The sequence below is a fragment of the Podarcis vaucheri genome (assembly GCF_965113315.1).
Source record: "Podarcis vaucheri genome assembly, chromosome: 13".
Taxonomy (NCBI): domain Eukaryota; kingdom Metazoa; phylum Chordata; class Lepidosauria; order Squamata; family Lacertidae; genus Podarcis; species Podarcis vaucheri.
This window is the reverse complement of record NC_138751.1, coordinates 57,341,242-57,357,298: the sequence shown is the minus strand read 5'-3', so window position 1 is coordinate 57,357,298 and position 16,057 is coordinate 57,341,242. Positions and strand designations below refer to the sequence as shown.

Here is a 16,057-nt window from a genome sequence, read left to right as displayed (position 1 = left end):
AAAGAGCCCACATTTGTGCCACTTCAGCTTTTATTGATGCTTCTGGATTTTTTTGGGTTGGGGGGGGGGGCTTGGTGTTCCTACCCACCCAGAAGGAAGTGATAGAAAACCACTTTTGGAAAACTTCCATAGTTGACTTTCTGTCGTGTCCTTGGATCGGCCTGCTGAGTCCTCCATGATGCACACATTTAAATTGTAATGCTCAGACCATTCCGGAAGTCACTCAGGGCTAGGACAGAAGGCAGTGGGGTGGGGGTGGGGTGATTAAGCATAAGTAATTTAAATAATGTTGCCAAGACTGTCCAGATTTTGCACCAAGAAAAACAATAATAAAACTAGATTCAGCAAACTGTGTGCATTATGCAAATTGGGCAACTATGCACAATATGTCTTATTTGGTGTAATTTATTTTCCTCTCTGCCATTCTGCATACATTATTCTGGCTTTGTTAGTCATGGGTAGGGCCTCAGAAATTCCCTAGAAATATCATTCAGCAACTTTTGTTGTTTCTGGCAGTATCTCCCTCGTCCTTTCAAGCACATCTCCACCACCATAAGGCCTATGTCCTTCCTTTGTCTTGAATTCAGCTGCCTGGTGCTGCACTCTGAGCTATTCTGTTTAGCAGTCTTCTTATTGACTCAGTTTGCAAGGTCCTCTGAAGTGGGAGAATCACACAACTTAGTCTGCATTCACACAGCAGTTTATTCCACAATATTTCCCTCTTAATTTCTGCATTATATTTGAAATTTCATGCGACTTAAAAGCCACTTCCATAAATTTAGCAGAATATAGTGCAAGTTTAGTGCTCATTTCAGTGTTATTTCCAACAGATTTTTTTACTGGAAACAAATTACATGGGAATGAGTGCTAAACTTGCACTCTATTACGCTATATTTCTGAAAGTAGCTTTTACATTGTTTGGAAGCTCAAATATCACGTGAAAGGTAATAGCTAGGGAAACATGAAAGTGGAAATAAACTGCTGTGTGGATGCAATCTGCATTTTCCCTAGGCTGTCTGTGATGTCTGTTATTACTGACTAGTGAGGTTCTAGGGGTCTTAGTAGACCATAAGCTGAACATGAGGCAACAGTGTGATGCAGCAGCAAAAAAAGCTAATGCTATTCTAGCCTGCATCAACAAAAGTCTAGTGTCCTGATCAAGGGAAGTAATAGCCCCACTCTCTTCTGCCTTGGTCAAAGCACACCTGGAATACGTTGTCCAATTCTGGATGCCACAATTTAAGAAGGATGTTGACGAGCTGGAACGTGTGCAGAGGAGGGCAACCAGAATGATCAAGGGTCTGGAAACCAAGCCTTAGGAGGAATGGTTGTGGGAGCTGGGTATGTTTAGCCTGGAAAGCGTGAGGGGAGATGTCTAAAGGGTTGTCCCATGGAAGATGTAGCAAGCTTGTTTTCTCCTTCTCTGGAGGGCAGGACCAGAACTAATGACTTCAAGTTACAAGAAAGGAGATTCAGAATCAACATCAGGAAAAACTTTCTGAGGGTAGGAGCCGTTCAACAGTGGAATGGGCTTCCTCGGGGCGTGGCGGACTCTCCTTCCTTGGAGGTTGGATGGCCATCTGTCAGGGATGCTTTAGTTGAGATTCCCGCATTGCAGGGGGTTGGACTAGATAATTCCATGATGCTATGACTCTCTCCTGGTTTGCTGACTGACGCTCTTCCGTCTTTTTGGGTCCCCCGCAGCGCACTCTGGATTGACGCCACTGGAGCCTTCTCCCTGCCGCCAGTCATGTTGGCCTGCCTGCAGAGGACACAGAACCCGCCCAGCCAGCACCTCACCTGCCCAAACAAGGCCCTGGAGCCACGCAAGTGTGAGTAGACCCCTCGCTGGCTCTTCTGCAGACTCGACTCACAACTGCCTTCACACAAACCAAAGCTGGTGTTAGTTGTAACGATTCCCATTGCGGGACACTTTCCAAGATGTGCCTCTGTGGCCACATCTGCACCATGTGGGTTAAATTGCTATGGAACCATTTCCAACAGCTGCAGCTTCCCCCCAAGAGTTTTGGAGCTGCGGCTTGTTGGGGTGCCAAGAGTTGTTGGGAATGCGCACCCCCCCACACACACACACTTAACAGAGATTGATTGTGAAGCCACTCTGGGAATTGTAGTTCTGGGAGGGAAATTGCTGGGACAGTTATCCCCTAACAACTCCCAGCACCCTTAACAAACTACACCTTCCAGAATTCTTTGGGGGAAGCTTAAAGTGGCGTTGTAATGTTTCAAATGTATGGTTTGAAGGGAGCTCAGCCCATGTGGCCAAGGAATGGCCAGGGCTAAAGGGGGAGATCTGGGTCCCTAGAGTGGAGGAGAGAGTGGAAAGTGGGTGGGTGCTCAGGGGTAGCCTGCAGTCTTGGGGGTCATGGAAATCGGCCTAGTTTCCTCCCCCAGCAAAAGTGCAGCCATTGGTGGCAAAGGAGCGGCGCTCTCTCCATCCCACGAGGGTTCTGGGCTGTTGCTCTTTTGGGTCAGCATCCCTTTGCTGGTTGGTGGGGGCTGGGAGCAGGGAGCCCTTTGACTGGAGTGGGTGGGGTGGGGGTCGCGCTCTTCTGAGTCATGTCACATGGAGAAACACTGCCCCCTGAGTGAGCTTGACCAGGGTTTGGCGTGGAGAAGGATCCCTGGGCTGAGAGCAAATGCGAGGGTGGCAGTCGGAAGGCAAGAGGGAGAGAGTGCCTGTACTTTGTCTGAGCAGGGAGAACGGCTGGCCCTTCCTGCTTCCCCTTGATGCTCTCTGGCCATATTGAAAAGTATATTTATTTAGCAAATAAGAAGAAGAGGAAGGGCAGGTGGGAAGTGGAGAGGGGAGCTGGGCTTGGATGGGTGCAGGAAGCCCGGATAAGCGACACTTTACAAGTGGGTTCCCGTGGCTGGGGTGGGGAGACCCTTTGCTGCCGTGCTGAGACTTGGGTGCTCGCCAGCCAGGGCCCCATGCAGCCAACGCCCCGAAGGAATTGCTTCCTGCCTCCCCTTCCTTTTTATTTCCTTCTCAGGCCCCTGTAATTATTTTCCTGGGTTTTGCTGTGACTCTGCGGCTCCTGATGAGTTGGCCTTTCAGATAAGCCGTAAACTAGTTACATTAAAATAGGTTCCGAAAGGTCACTCATCAAAGCACCTGTTCCTTGCGGTCTTTGTCTCTCCATCCAAAGCTGTGATTAAATGTCTATTTAATGAGCCCGGCTGAGGCAGGCTGCGGTGACCTCTCTGGCTGCAAAGGCGCTTTAAGAGTCTCAAGTGATGAATGTGTGTTTTTAAACCGGAGGGCTGGATGTTGGGGGTTCCCCCCTCCCCTGTCTTGCATCAGGAGCCCTCTCTCCTCTTCTCCCTTCAAGTGTTTGCCGTGTTCCAGGCCTGGAGATGAACATTTCTGCTGCTTTGATCCCTGAGACCCAGCATGGGTTTCTCAAAAACAAATCATGCCAGACAAATCTCATTTCTTTTTTTGACAGAGTTACAACCTTGGTGGATCCGGGGAATGATGTGACGTCATGTATCTTGATTTCACTAAGGCTTTTGACAAAGTCCCCCGGGATATTCTTGCAGAGAAGCTGATTGAATGGTGGCCTGCATAGCATTTGAGGAACTGGACTTGCAGTCCTTCCTCCCCGTCCTCTGATGAACGGTTGTTGGGGTAATCGGAAAAGATGGCTCTTCTTAGAACCAGGCACGATTTAGAAGCGACTCTGATTACTTAATTTGCTCCTGAGTATCTCGGCAATTATCTTTATGGGCCTTATTTCTTGTCCTCTGGCGTCGTTTCCGTCGATATTAAATGAGCCCGCCTCGCAGCGTGGCAGCGGCTGGCCTGCCACCACCACAGAATCCTATTATCCTGCCGGTGCTGCTGAATAATTTTTGTATTAATTTCACATCAAAGGTGAGCCTGTTAATGCTGGCCTCCCACCTGTGCTGGATGGCACAGGGGATGTTGGCATTTCTGAGGCTCTTCCTCTGCCTTTCTCCTCCTGCTGTGGACACACTGGCTGGCTGGCTGGCTGCCCTGGGGGTCTGTCGACAACCACCCCTCTCTCTTCCCTGTTTTCCTTCTCCCGTTTCTCCTGGGCTTCCTTCGTCTCGCGTAGTGGTGCATTTGCAGCAGGAACGGTGAGCTTGTTGCCCTCCGTAAGTTATTGTTATTGTTTATTAAATTTGTATAGCATCCTTCACCTGTAGATCTCTTCAGAGGGTCTCCTGTCTGTGCCCCACATGTGCCCCAATGCAACTAGTGCTATGCCCCTGGTGGGTCTGGAAGCTTGGCAGTGAGGTCCTGCTTCTGTGGTCCCTGCCACGGGGCGAGGGGGCAGCCTCAAGGAGGTAGTGAGGGCCAAGGAGCCAGGGCTGGTGGTGAGCCTCAGTTGTCCATTTGAGACTTGTGGGTATAGAGCAATATATGAATTCTAATAACATCAACGATGATCGTGGTGGTGGTGAAGATGTTTCACTCAGAGCCAATTCTCCAGCTGCAGACTCCTGGTTTATTTTTAAAGAGGTACCTGACCTTGCACCCGTCTCTCCACTCCTGCCCATGGGTGCCTCCTCCACGGAGCTGCGTCCTCCTCTCTCTGCTCCCACCTGCAGGAGGACAAGCCTTGGGGCCGCCTTTCTTCTTCTGCTAGGCACCCCTCGAGTGCTGTGCCGCTAAAGATCGGGGCAGAAATCAGCCTGCCCTCTCCGTCTCTGGGGGGAAAGCGCTTCTCTCACGCTGCTGATTAATTTAGTAATGGATTTCTCCCTTCCCCTTTAATATATGATTTTATATATTTTTCATACCAGGCAGCATTAGTGTGCAAAGCAGTGAAGTTTTAGAAGCAATCAATATCCCTGAGCTTTGGAGCATGTGGAGCATTATTTCCAACTCTGATTTGGGGACTAGCTGGTCCTGCAAAAGGAGGTTTTTATATATCTAAAAGGAGTAAAGGAAAACCAATAGTGGGTGAGTCCAACGGTCAAGAAAGCAGTTTCTGCCCATGCCATAGAGGGAAGTAAGGGGCAGATGGGGCTCGTCCGCCTGGGAAAGGAGCCCATCTAGCAGAAGGAAAACTCTTAAACCTTCACCGCCTGGCAGGATATCTTCAGGAGAAGAAAGGCTCAGGAGGAAACCCTCCACAAATCCAGGGTGGAGACTCTAAGGCAGAGGGTGCCTGGTTTGCCTCCTACTGGCAACTCGTGTGGCCAAGCTGGTGCCAAATGTCGGGCTCTGCTTTCTTTTGGACCACAACAGCGTGGCTGAGAGCGGGTCTTGTGTTTGGGCTGCCCAGGACCTCTGTACACACTGCCTAGGCTTTTGCCTGGGGGAGGGGGGTTCATTTCAGTGTTGCTGACACAATGGCTTGACTTCACCCCCAGACGTGCACTCCATTGTCTCTCAAGACAGACGGATGCCAACAAGTTATATCCCACCTTTTTCTCTAAGGAGCTCAAGGCGGCGTATGTGGTTCTCTGCCTCCTCCTTTAATCTCCACAACAACCCTGTGAGGTAAGTTAGGCAGAGAGGCAGGGACTGGCTCAAGGTCACCCAGTGAACTCCATGGCGGAGTGGGGATTTGAACCCTGGTCTCTCCCAGGTCCTAGTCCGGCACTCTGACTTCTGTACCACTTTGGCTGCCAGCTGCCCAGCCTTGTTTGACGCAGCCTGGGAATGTTTTCTTGGAACAGAGCAACTCGGCCCAGCCTTCCTTGCCACTGTCTGTCAGCAAAGCAAGGTGGACCACAAAAGGGGTCGTGGCCAGACTCAATCTGTGCCCTCTCTTTAGCTGTGTCAGGTGATGGTCTTTTTATCTTCAATTTCTCTCCCCCCACTTCTGTGTTTATAGGAGCATGGGGCTTTACTTTAAATTATAAATCAAACACCCCCTCCTCTGCTCAGCTGCCCTCTCACTCCTCTGCTGTCTCCCTGCAGCTGCAGAGCCCTGGCTCATATTTTAATTAAATGTCACTTTCCGCATGCCTCTGCCTTTGCACTTTGTCTGTGCCTGTATCTGCCCCTGGAACCCCGGCTGCTGTTTCTACTACAAACGCAGGAAGTCTGTGCTGCCGCTGTAACGGCTGGAGATCAATATTCTTCTCCTGAGCTGGCTGGTGTCTTCTTCCACGAGCAATTAAAAAATGCCTCTTGGAGGGGTCTCAATGGAGCATCTTGAGTCTGGGACATGCGCATCCTGCCCCAGGTCCTGGTGCCTCTCCTTGAGCGTGCAGTCTCTGCCTTCCACTGCTCACAAAGCGCCAGGCACCCCTCTGGGACCAGGCTCCCCTGCTCCCTTCTTTGGCAGGGCTCAACTTTCCTTTTTCTTGGAACGAAACTGTGGAACAAAGTTGGTGGCCCTTGTTGCCCTTCTGGCCAAAGCTGCCCCCTCCAACGCACCATCTTTAGGGGTTATTGGTTTCAGAGATGGCCTGCTCCAGAGCTGGGGGAGGCTGGCAGGGTCGGCCCCCGGCAGTTGTGCTGGGCTTTGCAGCAAATGGCAGGAGCCCAGGAAGCTTTCTTGTCCCGTTGGTCCATCTAGCTCAGTATGGCCTACACTGGGTGTTGGAAGCTCTTCTGAGCTGCAGCTGGGAGACCTTCCTAGCCCTACCTGGAGATGCCAGGTTTTAAACCTGGGAGCTTCTGCATGCAAGGGGAGGTCCTGGCACTCAGACCCAACCTAGGCTCCTGAGAGGTGGAGGGAAGAGGGGGTTTAGGCCATCGGACTTTTTAAAATGGGCATGCGCTTGCGGAGGTGGCTGTGCTGCTCAAGTGATCCACCAGATGTGATCCGTTGGCTTCCTATCAGGGATTCCCTGCTGTTGGTCACCCTGGTGAGCTCCTTCCGGAAGATAAAAATCTACTTGTCAATAATAATAACAGCAACAGTTTTAATACAACAATCATCAGCTGTGTACAAATGCTGCTGGGTATTCCAAGAATACCACTGCAGATTTCAATATTTTATTTAATATCCTTTTCCCTTGATGATAGGAGCTAATAATCCCCCCACACCCCATAATTACTATGTTTTTCAAACCTTTTTTGCTCCCACAACATTAAGGCTTTGAAGATGCTTCCGTGTTCCTTGACGGTGCCTCATGGATTCGTTGACCAGATCCCTTTTTGGCTGATCAGATTCCCAGCCCTTAAGTGGTGGGTCATTTTTGCAGGTATCACAAGAGACTTGCTGGATCTAACCAAAGGTCCATCTCACTCAGACCCTGTTTTTCAACAAACCCCCCAAAACATCCCACTGGAGAAGGCTGGGGGTGTCCACAGTAGCTTTGGGGTGCTGGGTGGCTGTCTCTCTCCTGGGGGGAAATGAAACCCCATGGGGTGGGGAATGGGGGGTGGACTGGGCCTGCAGTACAGCTTATGTGTTTGTGGGTGGCTTGCTGGTCTATTGTTGCACCTGAGCACTTTCAGTTTTATGCCTTCCCAGCCATACTGGGGGGGGGGGGGGCTTGACGGGACTTATTCCTGCCATATGCTGCTGTCCCCTCCCCTTAATTAGTAAGAACACAAAGAGAGCCTCCTGGATCAGGCCAGGGGCCCATCTCGTCCAGCACCCTGTTCCCAGATGCCCGCGATGGGAAATCTGCAACCCCCAACACAGATGTTGGGTCACCCCCAGCCCCCCCAAATAGAATCAGAGAGTGTTATCTTGCGCAGTCTTCTCTGTTTCCGTCTCTTTGCCCGCCCCCTTGGATGGGGGCTGATCCTGGCCTGCCTTCTCCCCCATGGATGCAGAGAAGGATGAAAGGAGGTGGAGGAGGAGGAGGAGAAAAAGAAAGACAAGAGGGAAAGAAAAGTAGCGTGAGCGTTGACAAGACTTTTCAGAAGTCCTCTTCCAAGGCCCCATTACACAGTGTCCTTTTGTGTTCCCTGAAAGTATTTTGGCAGCTTATCTGCCAAAGGTTTTCAGCCTCTGAAATGCTCAAGTGGGAGGTTCAGGGATGCTTTTGAGGCATCTGCTGCTGCTGCTGCTGCTGCCGACTCTGAGCGGGAGAGCCTTTGGGTACTTTGAGATCCTGCTTTCGAAGACTAGAACTTAAGTGCCCCTGCCTGTATGCGCCAAAGACCAACGAAAGCTCTTATGGGCATTAAGAGGCACACTAATGCGTTGCGCATGCATGAATGGCGCCCTTTTCTGAATTGGGGTGTGTGTGTTCTGCATTCTTCCCCAGGGCACACACAAAGCTTCCTTGGGCATCAGGGGGTCCAAGAGACTTCTTACAGAACGCCATTGTGCAAATGTTGCCTCGGTTGAACCGCGTCATGTGACTGACTCAATCTCAAAGTGCCGGAGACTTTTCAGTTCAGTGAAAAGTCAAGTAAGAGGTGGCAGGATAGGAGCGTAGAATCGTAGAGTTGGAAGGGACTGAAGGGTCCTCTAGTCCAGGCCCCTCCAATGCAGGAACATCTGCTAACTTGCACCCCCTTTGCTTAAATCCTATGCAGAAAAACTCAGAATCCTGCCAAATGTATAAAATGAGGTGGGGCCTGGAGAAAGAGGAAAGAGAAAAGTTTTTCTTGCTCTCTCATAACCCTGGAACTTGCGGACGTCGAGTGAAGCCAGGTGTTGGAAGATTCAGGAGTTTGCCTCTATTTATTTTCAGCTATCATTCATGCCATACTGGCTGCTCTTAGGGGGAGGGGGAGCTAACAAGTCAAATTAATTAGAGCAGGGGTTCCCAGTTAGCTAAGTACTGCAGACCCTATTTTTCCAAAGCCAAACCATGGACCCTCTACTTTGGAAAATGTTGATATCTCCATGGTAGGTTTCGTTATGTGAATGGTGCCACAGATCCCCTGGGTGGATCACGTGGACCCCCTGGGTTCCGTGGACCACCAGCTGGGAGCCACTGCATTAGAGCAACAAAGGAAGTATCTAGGGGCTGCTAAAAAGGTCCGGAAGAGGAGACAGTTCCTTGGTGGGCCAGTTGTGGCCCGTTCGATGTGGCAAGTCCTCGGATCTTCACAAACCCTTTCCTGGTGCCTCTGGTGGCAGCAAACCTCTTGCTTTCTTTGTGTGCTTCCAGTGCGCTGCTGCCCTGGTGTTTCCTCCCATCGCAGGTGTGTCTCTGAAAGGGGAGATAACAAGAGCTGCTTGTTTACCAGAGCCTGCCAATGAACAAAAGGGCTTTGACGCTGCACTTCAAATGCCACCTCTTGCAGTGAAAACACTGCTTTTGAGCATGATGGGATTTCGTGCCCAACCAGAAATAGGAATATTTTCCTAAATGTGGCAGGCACTGCACTCGCCGGTCTTTCCAGCACATAATGCTCCGTGTCTCCCATGTTCCCTTCCCAAGAGTCCCCTCCTCTGCAGGGCAAAAAGAGAGAGGGAGGTTCAGGTATTCATTAATCATAGATAGTTGTGTTAAAAATATAAAGGGAACAAAATCAACAAATCAGGTTTCTGTACAAAAATCTGGGCTATTGCATGTAAACGATACTGTTAGCCTAATCTGCAAAAACCTTTTTGTGTGTGTTGTGGATACGGGGCAGTGGGGGGCTGCTGCTTGGTGTGGTCTATTTCCCTGTGGCGCACCCCACCAGAAAAGTTTGCCTGGCCAATTCTTGGGCTCAGCCAGAAATGCCCCCGGCCCACATGCCCTTGGTGGGCAGGAGCCAAAGGAACAAAGTAAGCGGAGCCACCAGTTCTGCTCTTGCTCTTGTACAGCTGTGCAAAAGAGCAGAGGTTTCTCCATGCCCCCCCATCTGTCCACCCTCTAGCTGAGAAAGTGGAATGGGCACAGCTCAGTGGCATTTGCTTGGAGCAGGGGGAGGGAACCTGGGCAGAGTCTGGCAGGCCAGATGGATGGAGAATGGGGACCTCTGCCTAGGCAAGTTGGAGGAGGCTGGATTGCAGGGGGTTGGTCAGGGTTCCCCTCTGTGATTCTGTGGTGAAGCAGACTTGGCTCTCTGGATTTTAACAGCTGCATGCAAAGAATCCTGCCCTGTTGTTAGATTGTAGGATATTTTCAATTCTTTCTGTTGGGTTTTGTTTAAAGCTCCGCTGTGCCAGAGGTGGAAAATAAGATGATAAACTCCCACCTCCCTACCCTTCAAGAGCTCTGTTTCCAGGAAGCTCTGCTTCCAGGTGTGATGAAAAACACCCAGCGAATCTGGGAATGTGCCTGCTGTACCTCAGAGACACAGGCTCTGCAGAACCCCACTTTCCAAAGCAAGCGTTCTCTCTCTCGCCCATCATGGTGCTTTTGCAAAAGGTAGCACAGTCCTGTGTCTCCCAGGGGATCCATGGCCAGTGGGGGGGGGGGCGGGGAGATCCCCTTGGCTTAAAAATGTTGTGTCCACTGGGCCTCTCCCAACAATTGCTTGAGCGGGGCTTCCCTCCAGTCCCCTAATAGGCAATTAATTCTCCTTCAAGCCCATTTCGTCTTGGGGCAAAGTTCACGAGGCAGCCTGTGGAATTCGTGGCATTGCATTTTCTGTGCTACCTTCGTGTGTGATTTTACACATGCAAGCCTGTTTACCAAATCCATGTCAAGTTCACCTCCATGCCTTTTGCATCTGATTTTGCCCCAAATTGTCTGCCTGCAGCAGACCAGCCAGGTCCTCTCACCCTTTTTAGAAACTCTGTAATGTTTCTTTCTGCATAAAATTGCAGGCAGCTGTGGAGTCTTAATCTCTCTTTCTAGGAAACAGTCTTAAGTTTCTGGCTTTTTATGGTCCGTCTGCAGAGGCATCGTGAGGGTGTTGCACTTGTGGAAATTCCCTCTCTTGAGTGATAAAAACTGTTTTAATTGCATCTGCATTTTTTAAACAACACCACCACCACCTCTTTTAATAGCTGCCTAATTAATATATTATACTATTTTTTTATTATAATAATTTTTATTGGTTTTTACATATACTTTCTTACATAACATCCTAGTGTACAAAAGTAAATAAAACATTTGGCTTCATAAGCCTAGAACTTCTCAACTGATGGTTTTCAAACCTATTCTCTATGTACTGCATTTTCTTATATATCTTTTGCTATTAAATCATAATCTTGTTTACATACTAAATTAACTGTAATAAGTTTGACCTTACAAAACTTCTTGTAGCCCTACTAGCAATGTTAGTTATTTACAGTTGTCCTTCAGATATAACACAATTTTGTTCCAGTCTTTCAGAAAAGTCTGATCCTGCTGGTTCCGGATTTTTCCCATCAGTTTTGCCAATTTGGCATAGTACAGTAATTTCATCTGCCACTCTTCTTTTGTTGGCAAATCTTCTTCTTTACACTTTGGGCTAATAACATTCTCGCTGCAGTTGTTGCATATAAAAACAATGCTTTATCCTGTTTATGTATTTCTCGGCCTACTATACCTAACAGGAAGGCTTCTGCTGTTGTTTTTTTTATAGATGTATATTTCAACATTTTAAAAATTTCATTATATATCATTTCCCAGAAGGCATTCACCTCCTTACAGGTCCACCACATATGATAAAAGTACCCTCTTTTTCTTTACATTTCCAACATTGATTATTTGTTCTATATATTTTTGCTAATTTCACTGGTGTTATATACCATCTATACACCATTTTCATTATATTTTCTTTAAGTGAACTGCATGCAGTAAAATTTACCCAATCTTCTAACTGTATATTATGACCAATATCATTTGCCCAGATTTAACTTCTTCATCTTTCGTATGCCATTCCAAAAGTAACTTATACATATTTGACAATATTTTAACTTTGCTGCCTAATAAATCCATTTCAAACCTAGATCTTATAAATTCAAATCCATTTTTCTTTTTATCTTCTCTAAACACTTCATTTATTTGACGATAATGCAACTAATCTTTTACTGACTCTTTTATCTCTTCATAAGGTTTCAATTTCCACTGGTTATCCATCTCTTTCACCAAATCTCCATAGGTGGCCCATTTTTGTTCCATATTTAACTTTTTTATAGATGTTGCCTCTAATGGCGACAGCCACTATGGTGTTTTAGGTTTAAATAAACTCTTATACCTACTCCATACCTCATAGATTGATTTTCGAATTATGTGGTTCATGAACTTTTACCATCTCATACCATAAATATACATGCCCCCTAAACCTATTGTCAAATCCTTCCAGAGCTAATAGATCTGTGTTTTTTTACAATATCCAATCCCTTAACCAACACAGGCAAGAAGCTTCATAATACAATTTCAAATCTGGCAGGGAGAAACCTCCTATTTCTTTGACATCTGTAAGCAATTTGAATTTTGTCAGATAAATTTTGTTATTACTTTTTGCCACTCTTTCAAGCCCATTTATAATTGGGATTGACTGAAATAAAAATAACATTTTGGGTAGCACATTCATTTTGATCACTGAAATTCTTCCCCATAGAAATAATTTCATTCTTCCCCACACTTCTAGATCTCTTTTAATACCATTTGATACTGGTATATAATTATCTTTAAACAAATTTATATTTTTTGATGTTAGCCAGATTCCTAAATATTTAACCTTTTTTACCACCTAATACCTAATTTATGTTGCAATTTGTCTTTTACATATTGATCCATATTTTTAACAAGCATTTTTGTTTTCTTTTTATTTAATTTTAAACCTGCTACCTGTCCAAATTGTTCAATTCTTTCCAGTGCTTCTATTGCACTGGTTGATGGGTCCTCTACTGTTATAACTAAATCGTCTGCAAAGGCTTTCAATTTATATTCTTTTCGACTGACACCAATTCCTTTAATCTTGTCAGTTTTTCTCATATTTCTTGGAAGGACTTCCAGGACTGTTATAAATAATAATGGCGATAATGGGCAACCTTGTCTGGCAATCTAGCTTTTTGGTCTGAATAGATTGCTCTGATCCCTTTTATAAAACATTGTCCCATTTCCATTACAGTGGTACCTCGGATTAAATACTTAATTCGTTCCGGAGGTCCATTCTTAACCTGAAACTGTTCTTAACCTGAAGCACCACTTTAGCTAATGGGGCCTCCTGCTGCTGCCACGCCACCGGAGCACGATTGTTGTTCTCATCCTGAAGCAAATTTCTTAACCTGAAACAATATTTATGGGTTAACGGAGTCTGTAACCTGAAGCGAATGTAACCCGAGGTATCACTGTATTTCCAATTTTTTATTATAAATTCCCAAGAAATATTATCAAAGGCCTTCTCAGCATCTATAAATAATACATTATACTAATACCCATGGTATTTTGACAAAGTTGCAGGAGGAAAGTTTTTCTCTTGTGTGCACCCATAAAATATCACCTTAATTTCCACATGGGTTTACACAGGAGCGAGACAAGATTCCCAGAAAGGTGGTTGGTTGCAACCCTCCCTCAACTCTTCCCTGTTCAGCTGCATTCCCAGGTGTCCCTGGCAGCTGCTCCTGTGTTAGGACCATGGAAATGAATTCTCTGCCGTAGTTGAAGACAAGACGTTGGGTGGCCTGGAGCTGACCCCCAGTGCTCTTCCATCTTGCCAGGACTTTGCTGACTGACCCCCAGGTTTTGACTCAGCAGAAAGCGTTTGGAGTCTCCATGTTCTTTCTTGGTTATAATTCATGGGGTGTCATTGGTCCCTGGTAGCTCCAGGTAGGACTGAGAATGTCCCTTGGCTGAAACACTGAAGAACCACGCACCAACTCTGCATAGAACAGTTTCCCAGTATTGCTATATCTGTATTCATTCCTCTTAAGTGCATTTTATTGTTGGTTTGCATAATCTTAATTTATGGCCCAAATGCTTGTCAGCCTGCACCTTTATCTTAGTCTTATCGTGGTCCTCTCTGATGGGCGTTGCTGTTTTTCAGTGAGAGGGACGGGGCTTTGTCTCTGGTGCACCCCACTTGTGGAACTCCTTGCGCCTTTGGAGGTGCAACCACCATCCTCATACTTGAGTTTTGACCATCGGCTTTATCCACCCAGGCTTTTCAGATAAGCTGGTGTTTGTGCAGTTGTATGTGTTGTTCTATCTGCTGCCTCACTAATATAAAGACTCATGCATTGTCTGGGGTTTGATTTATTTAGGCATTTTCTCTCTCTTAGGTTAGTTCGGCTTTTGTTGTATTTTATGTTGGAAACTTTCAATAAAAAACGATTAAAAATATATAGGCATTTTGATGATTGTTGTTGATCTGGTTTATTGTTGTGAACCAACCTACAATCTCAATTCATTTTATTTTAATTTTTATTTAAAAGCATTTCCTTTGCTTTAGATTTTGAAATTCGTAATTGATGCAAATCAAATAAACAAATGCATAGGTCATTCTCTCCCTCTCTCTTCCTAATCTCCCTTTCCTGCAGCTTGGTTTGCTTTGGCTTGCAAATTCTGGCCCCTTTCTCTCTGCTTGCAGCCCTGTAGGAGTTGTGTTGCACATGCGGGGAACAGGTGGGCAGATGGACCTTCTCCACTATTGCATGGCAGGTAGTGACAGAGATGCTGTTTTTAGGTTTCCTTATTCTCCATTTTACCAAGCTTAGTGGGGGGCAGGCTGGGGGAGGGGGCAGTACCCACTGCACCCGCAGCCAAAGCCACAATCGGCGGGGGGGGGGGGAGAGAGAGTAAGCTTGTAAAAAACAAGACTGTGCATTTTTACTGGTCTGTTTTGCAATGTGCCCGCCCTCTTTTGCTGCCCTGTTTTATATGCACATATCCCTGGCCATAAAAGGTAAAGGGACCCCTGACCATTAGGTCCAGTCGTGACCGACTCTGGGGTTGCGACGCTCTTCTCGCTTTAATGGCCGAGGGAGCCGGCATACAGTTCCAGGTCATGCGGCCAGCATGACTAAGCCGCTTCTGGCGAACCAGAGCAGCGCACGGAAACGCTGTTTACCTTCCCGCCGGAGCGGTACCTATTTATCTACTTGCACTTTGACGTGCTTTTGAACTGCTAGGTTGGCAGGAGCAGGGACCAAGCAACAGGAGCTCACCCCGTCACGGGGATTCGAACCACCGACCTTCTGATCGGCAAGTCCTAGGCTCTGCGGTTTAACCAACAGTGCCACCCGCGTCCCATCCTTGGCCATAAAACATATTGACTATCCCTGCCCCCCTTTCTCTCCCCCTTAGTTTCACAAGCTGACCTTGGGCCAGTCGCCCTCTCTCAGCCTAACCCACCTCGTGGGGTTGTTGTGGGGATTAAGTGAGGAGGGGGAGAACCCTGTTTGCCACCCCTGAGCTCCTTGGAGAAAGAGGGGGGAGTCTAAATGCAGTGAGAGCGTTTCTGTGCTGGAGGCTCTGCTCTTGGTACAGCCCCTTGCCAGTGAAAGGAGCCTCCAGTCAAAAGCTTCAGGCGCCGCTGCTGCAGCCCTTTGTGCAAGAGTGTTGAGCGTCTTCCGAGAGTTCCCTCCGCCGCGCCTGACCAGTGGGGTCCGTCAGCGCAAAGGAGGCCCCTTCCCTTCCCGCGAATCAAATATTAATCTGCAGCCATTCAAGGAGGATGTTGCTTAAATGGCAGAACAGAGAGGCTGGGAAGCGCCTCCGGCATCCTGCAGGGCCCTTCAGTTGCGTTTATGCGCGTCCTCTGCGCAGCCTCTCCTGTCGTCCTGACATCTGCCCGCCCCTCATCTCTGCGCCTGCTGCTTCCTTCCCCCGCTTCCCTCGACTGGGTGGCAGAGAAGGCCAGCAGTTTCACGAGGGCAAAGCGTTGCTGCTTCTGCAGCTGCCTCCCTCCTCAGATCCCTAAGCCCTTCCACAAAAGGGCTACCTCTTTGTGCAAAGTTCTGTGGGGATTTTGATTTCTGCCTCACGTAGAGCAGCATGGCCTGGGAGGAAGGGCATTTCCAGAGAGTCCCCGGTTCAGATCTCACAGAGGCAGCAATGCTCTGAGTACCAGTTGGTGGAAACCACAGGAGGGCCTGTTGCTCTCGTGCAAGGATCCTGCGTGCGGGTTTTCCAAAAGGGGCCTCTGGTTGGTGGGATAGATGGGCCCCCATTGGGCTGATGCAGCATCCAGGCTCTTCCTGGGTTCTCAGGTTGCACCTCTGCCACGGACTGCAAGGCGCTTGGGCAGGTGTCTCTCTCTCTGTCGCAGTGCCTTAGCTGAACCACGGACTGCTGGGCTGCCTCACAGGACTGCTAGAAAGAATGAAGTAAC

General features: G+C 47.9%; 1 protein-coding gene across 1 annotated transcript in view; it reads left to right on the top strand.

The window, feature by feature from the left end:
- The window catches only part of FAM222A (family with sequence similarity 222 member A), a 90,626-nt gene that overhangs the window by 45,028 nt on the left and 29,541 nt on the right, over positions 1 to 16,057 (top strand). Inside the window, exon 2 of the mRNA XM_082196117.1 lies at positions 1,705 to 1,832. Coding sequence (XP_082052243.1) covers positions 1,751 to 1,832 — 82 coding nt within the window. The 5' untranslated portion in view covers positions 1,705 to 1,750. The remainder of the gene's footprint in view (positions 1 to 1,704; positions 1,833 to 16,057) is intronic.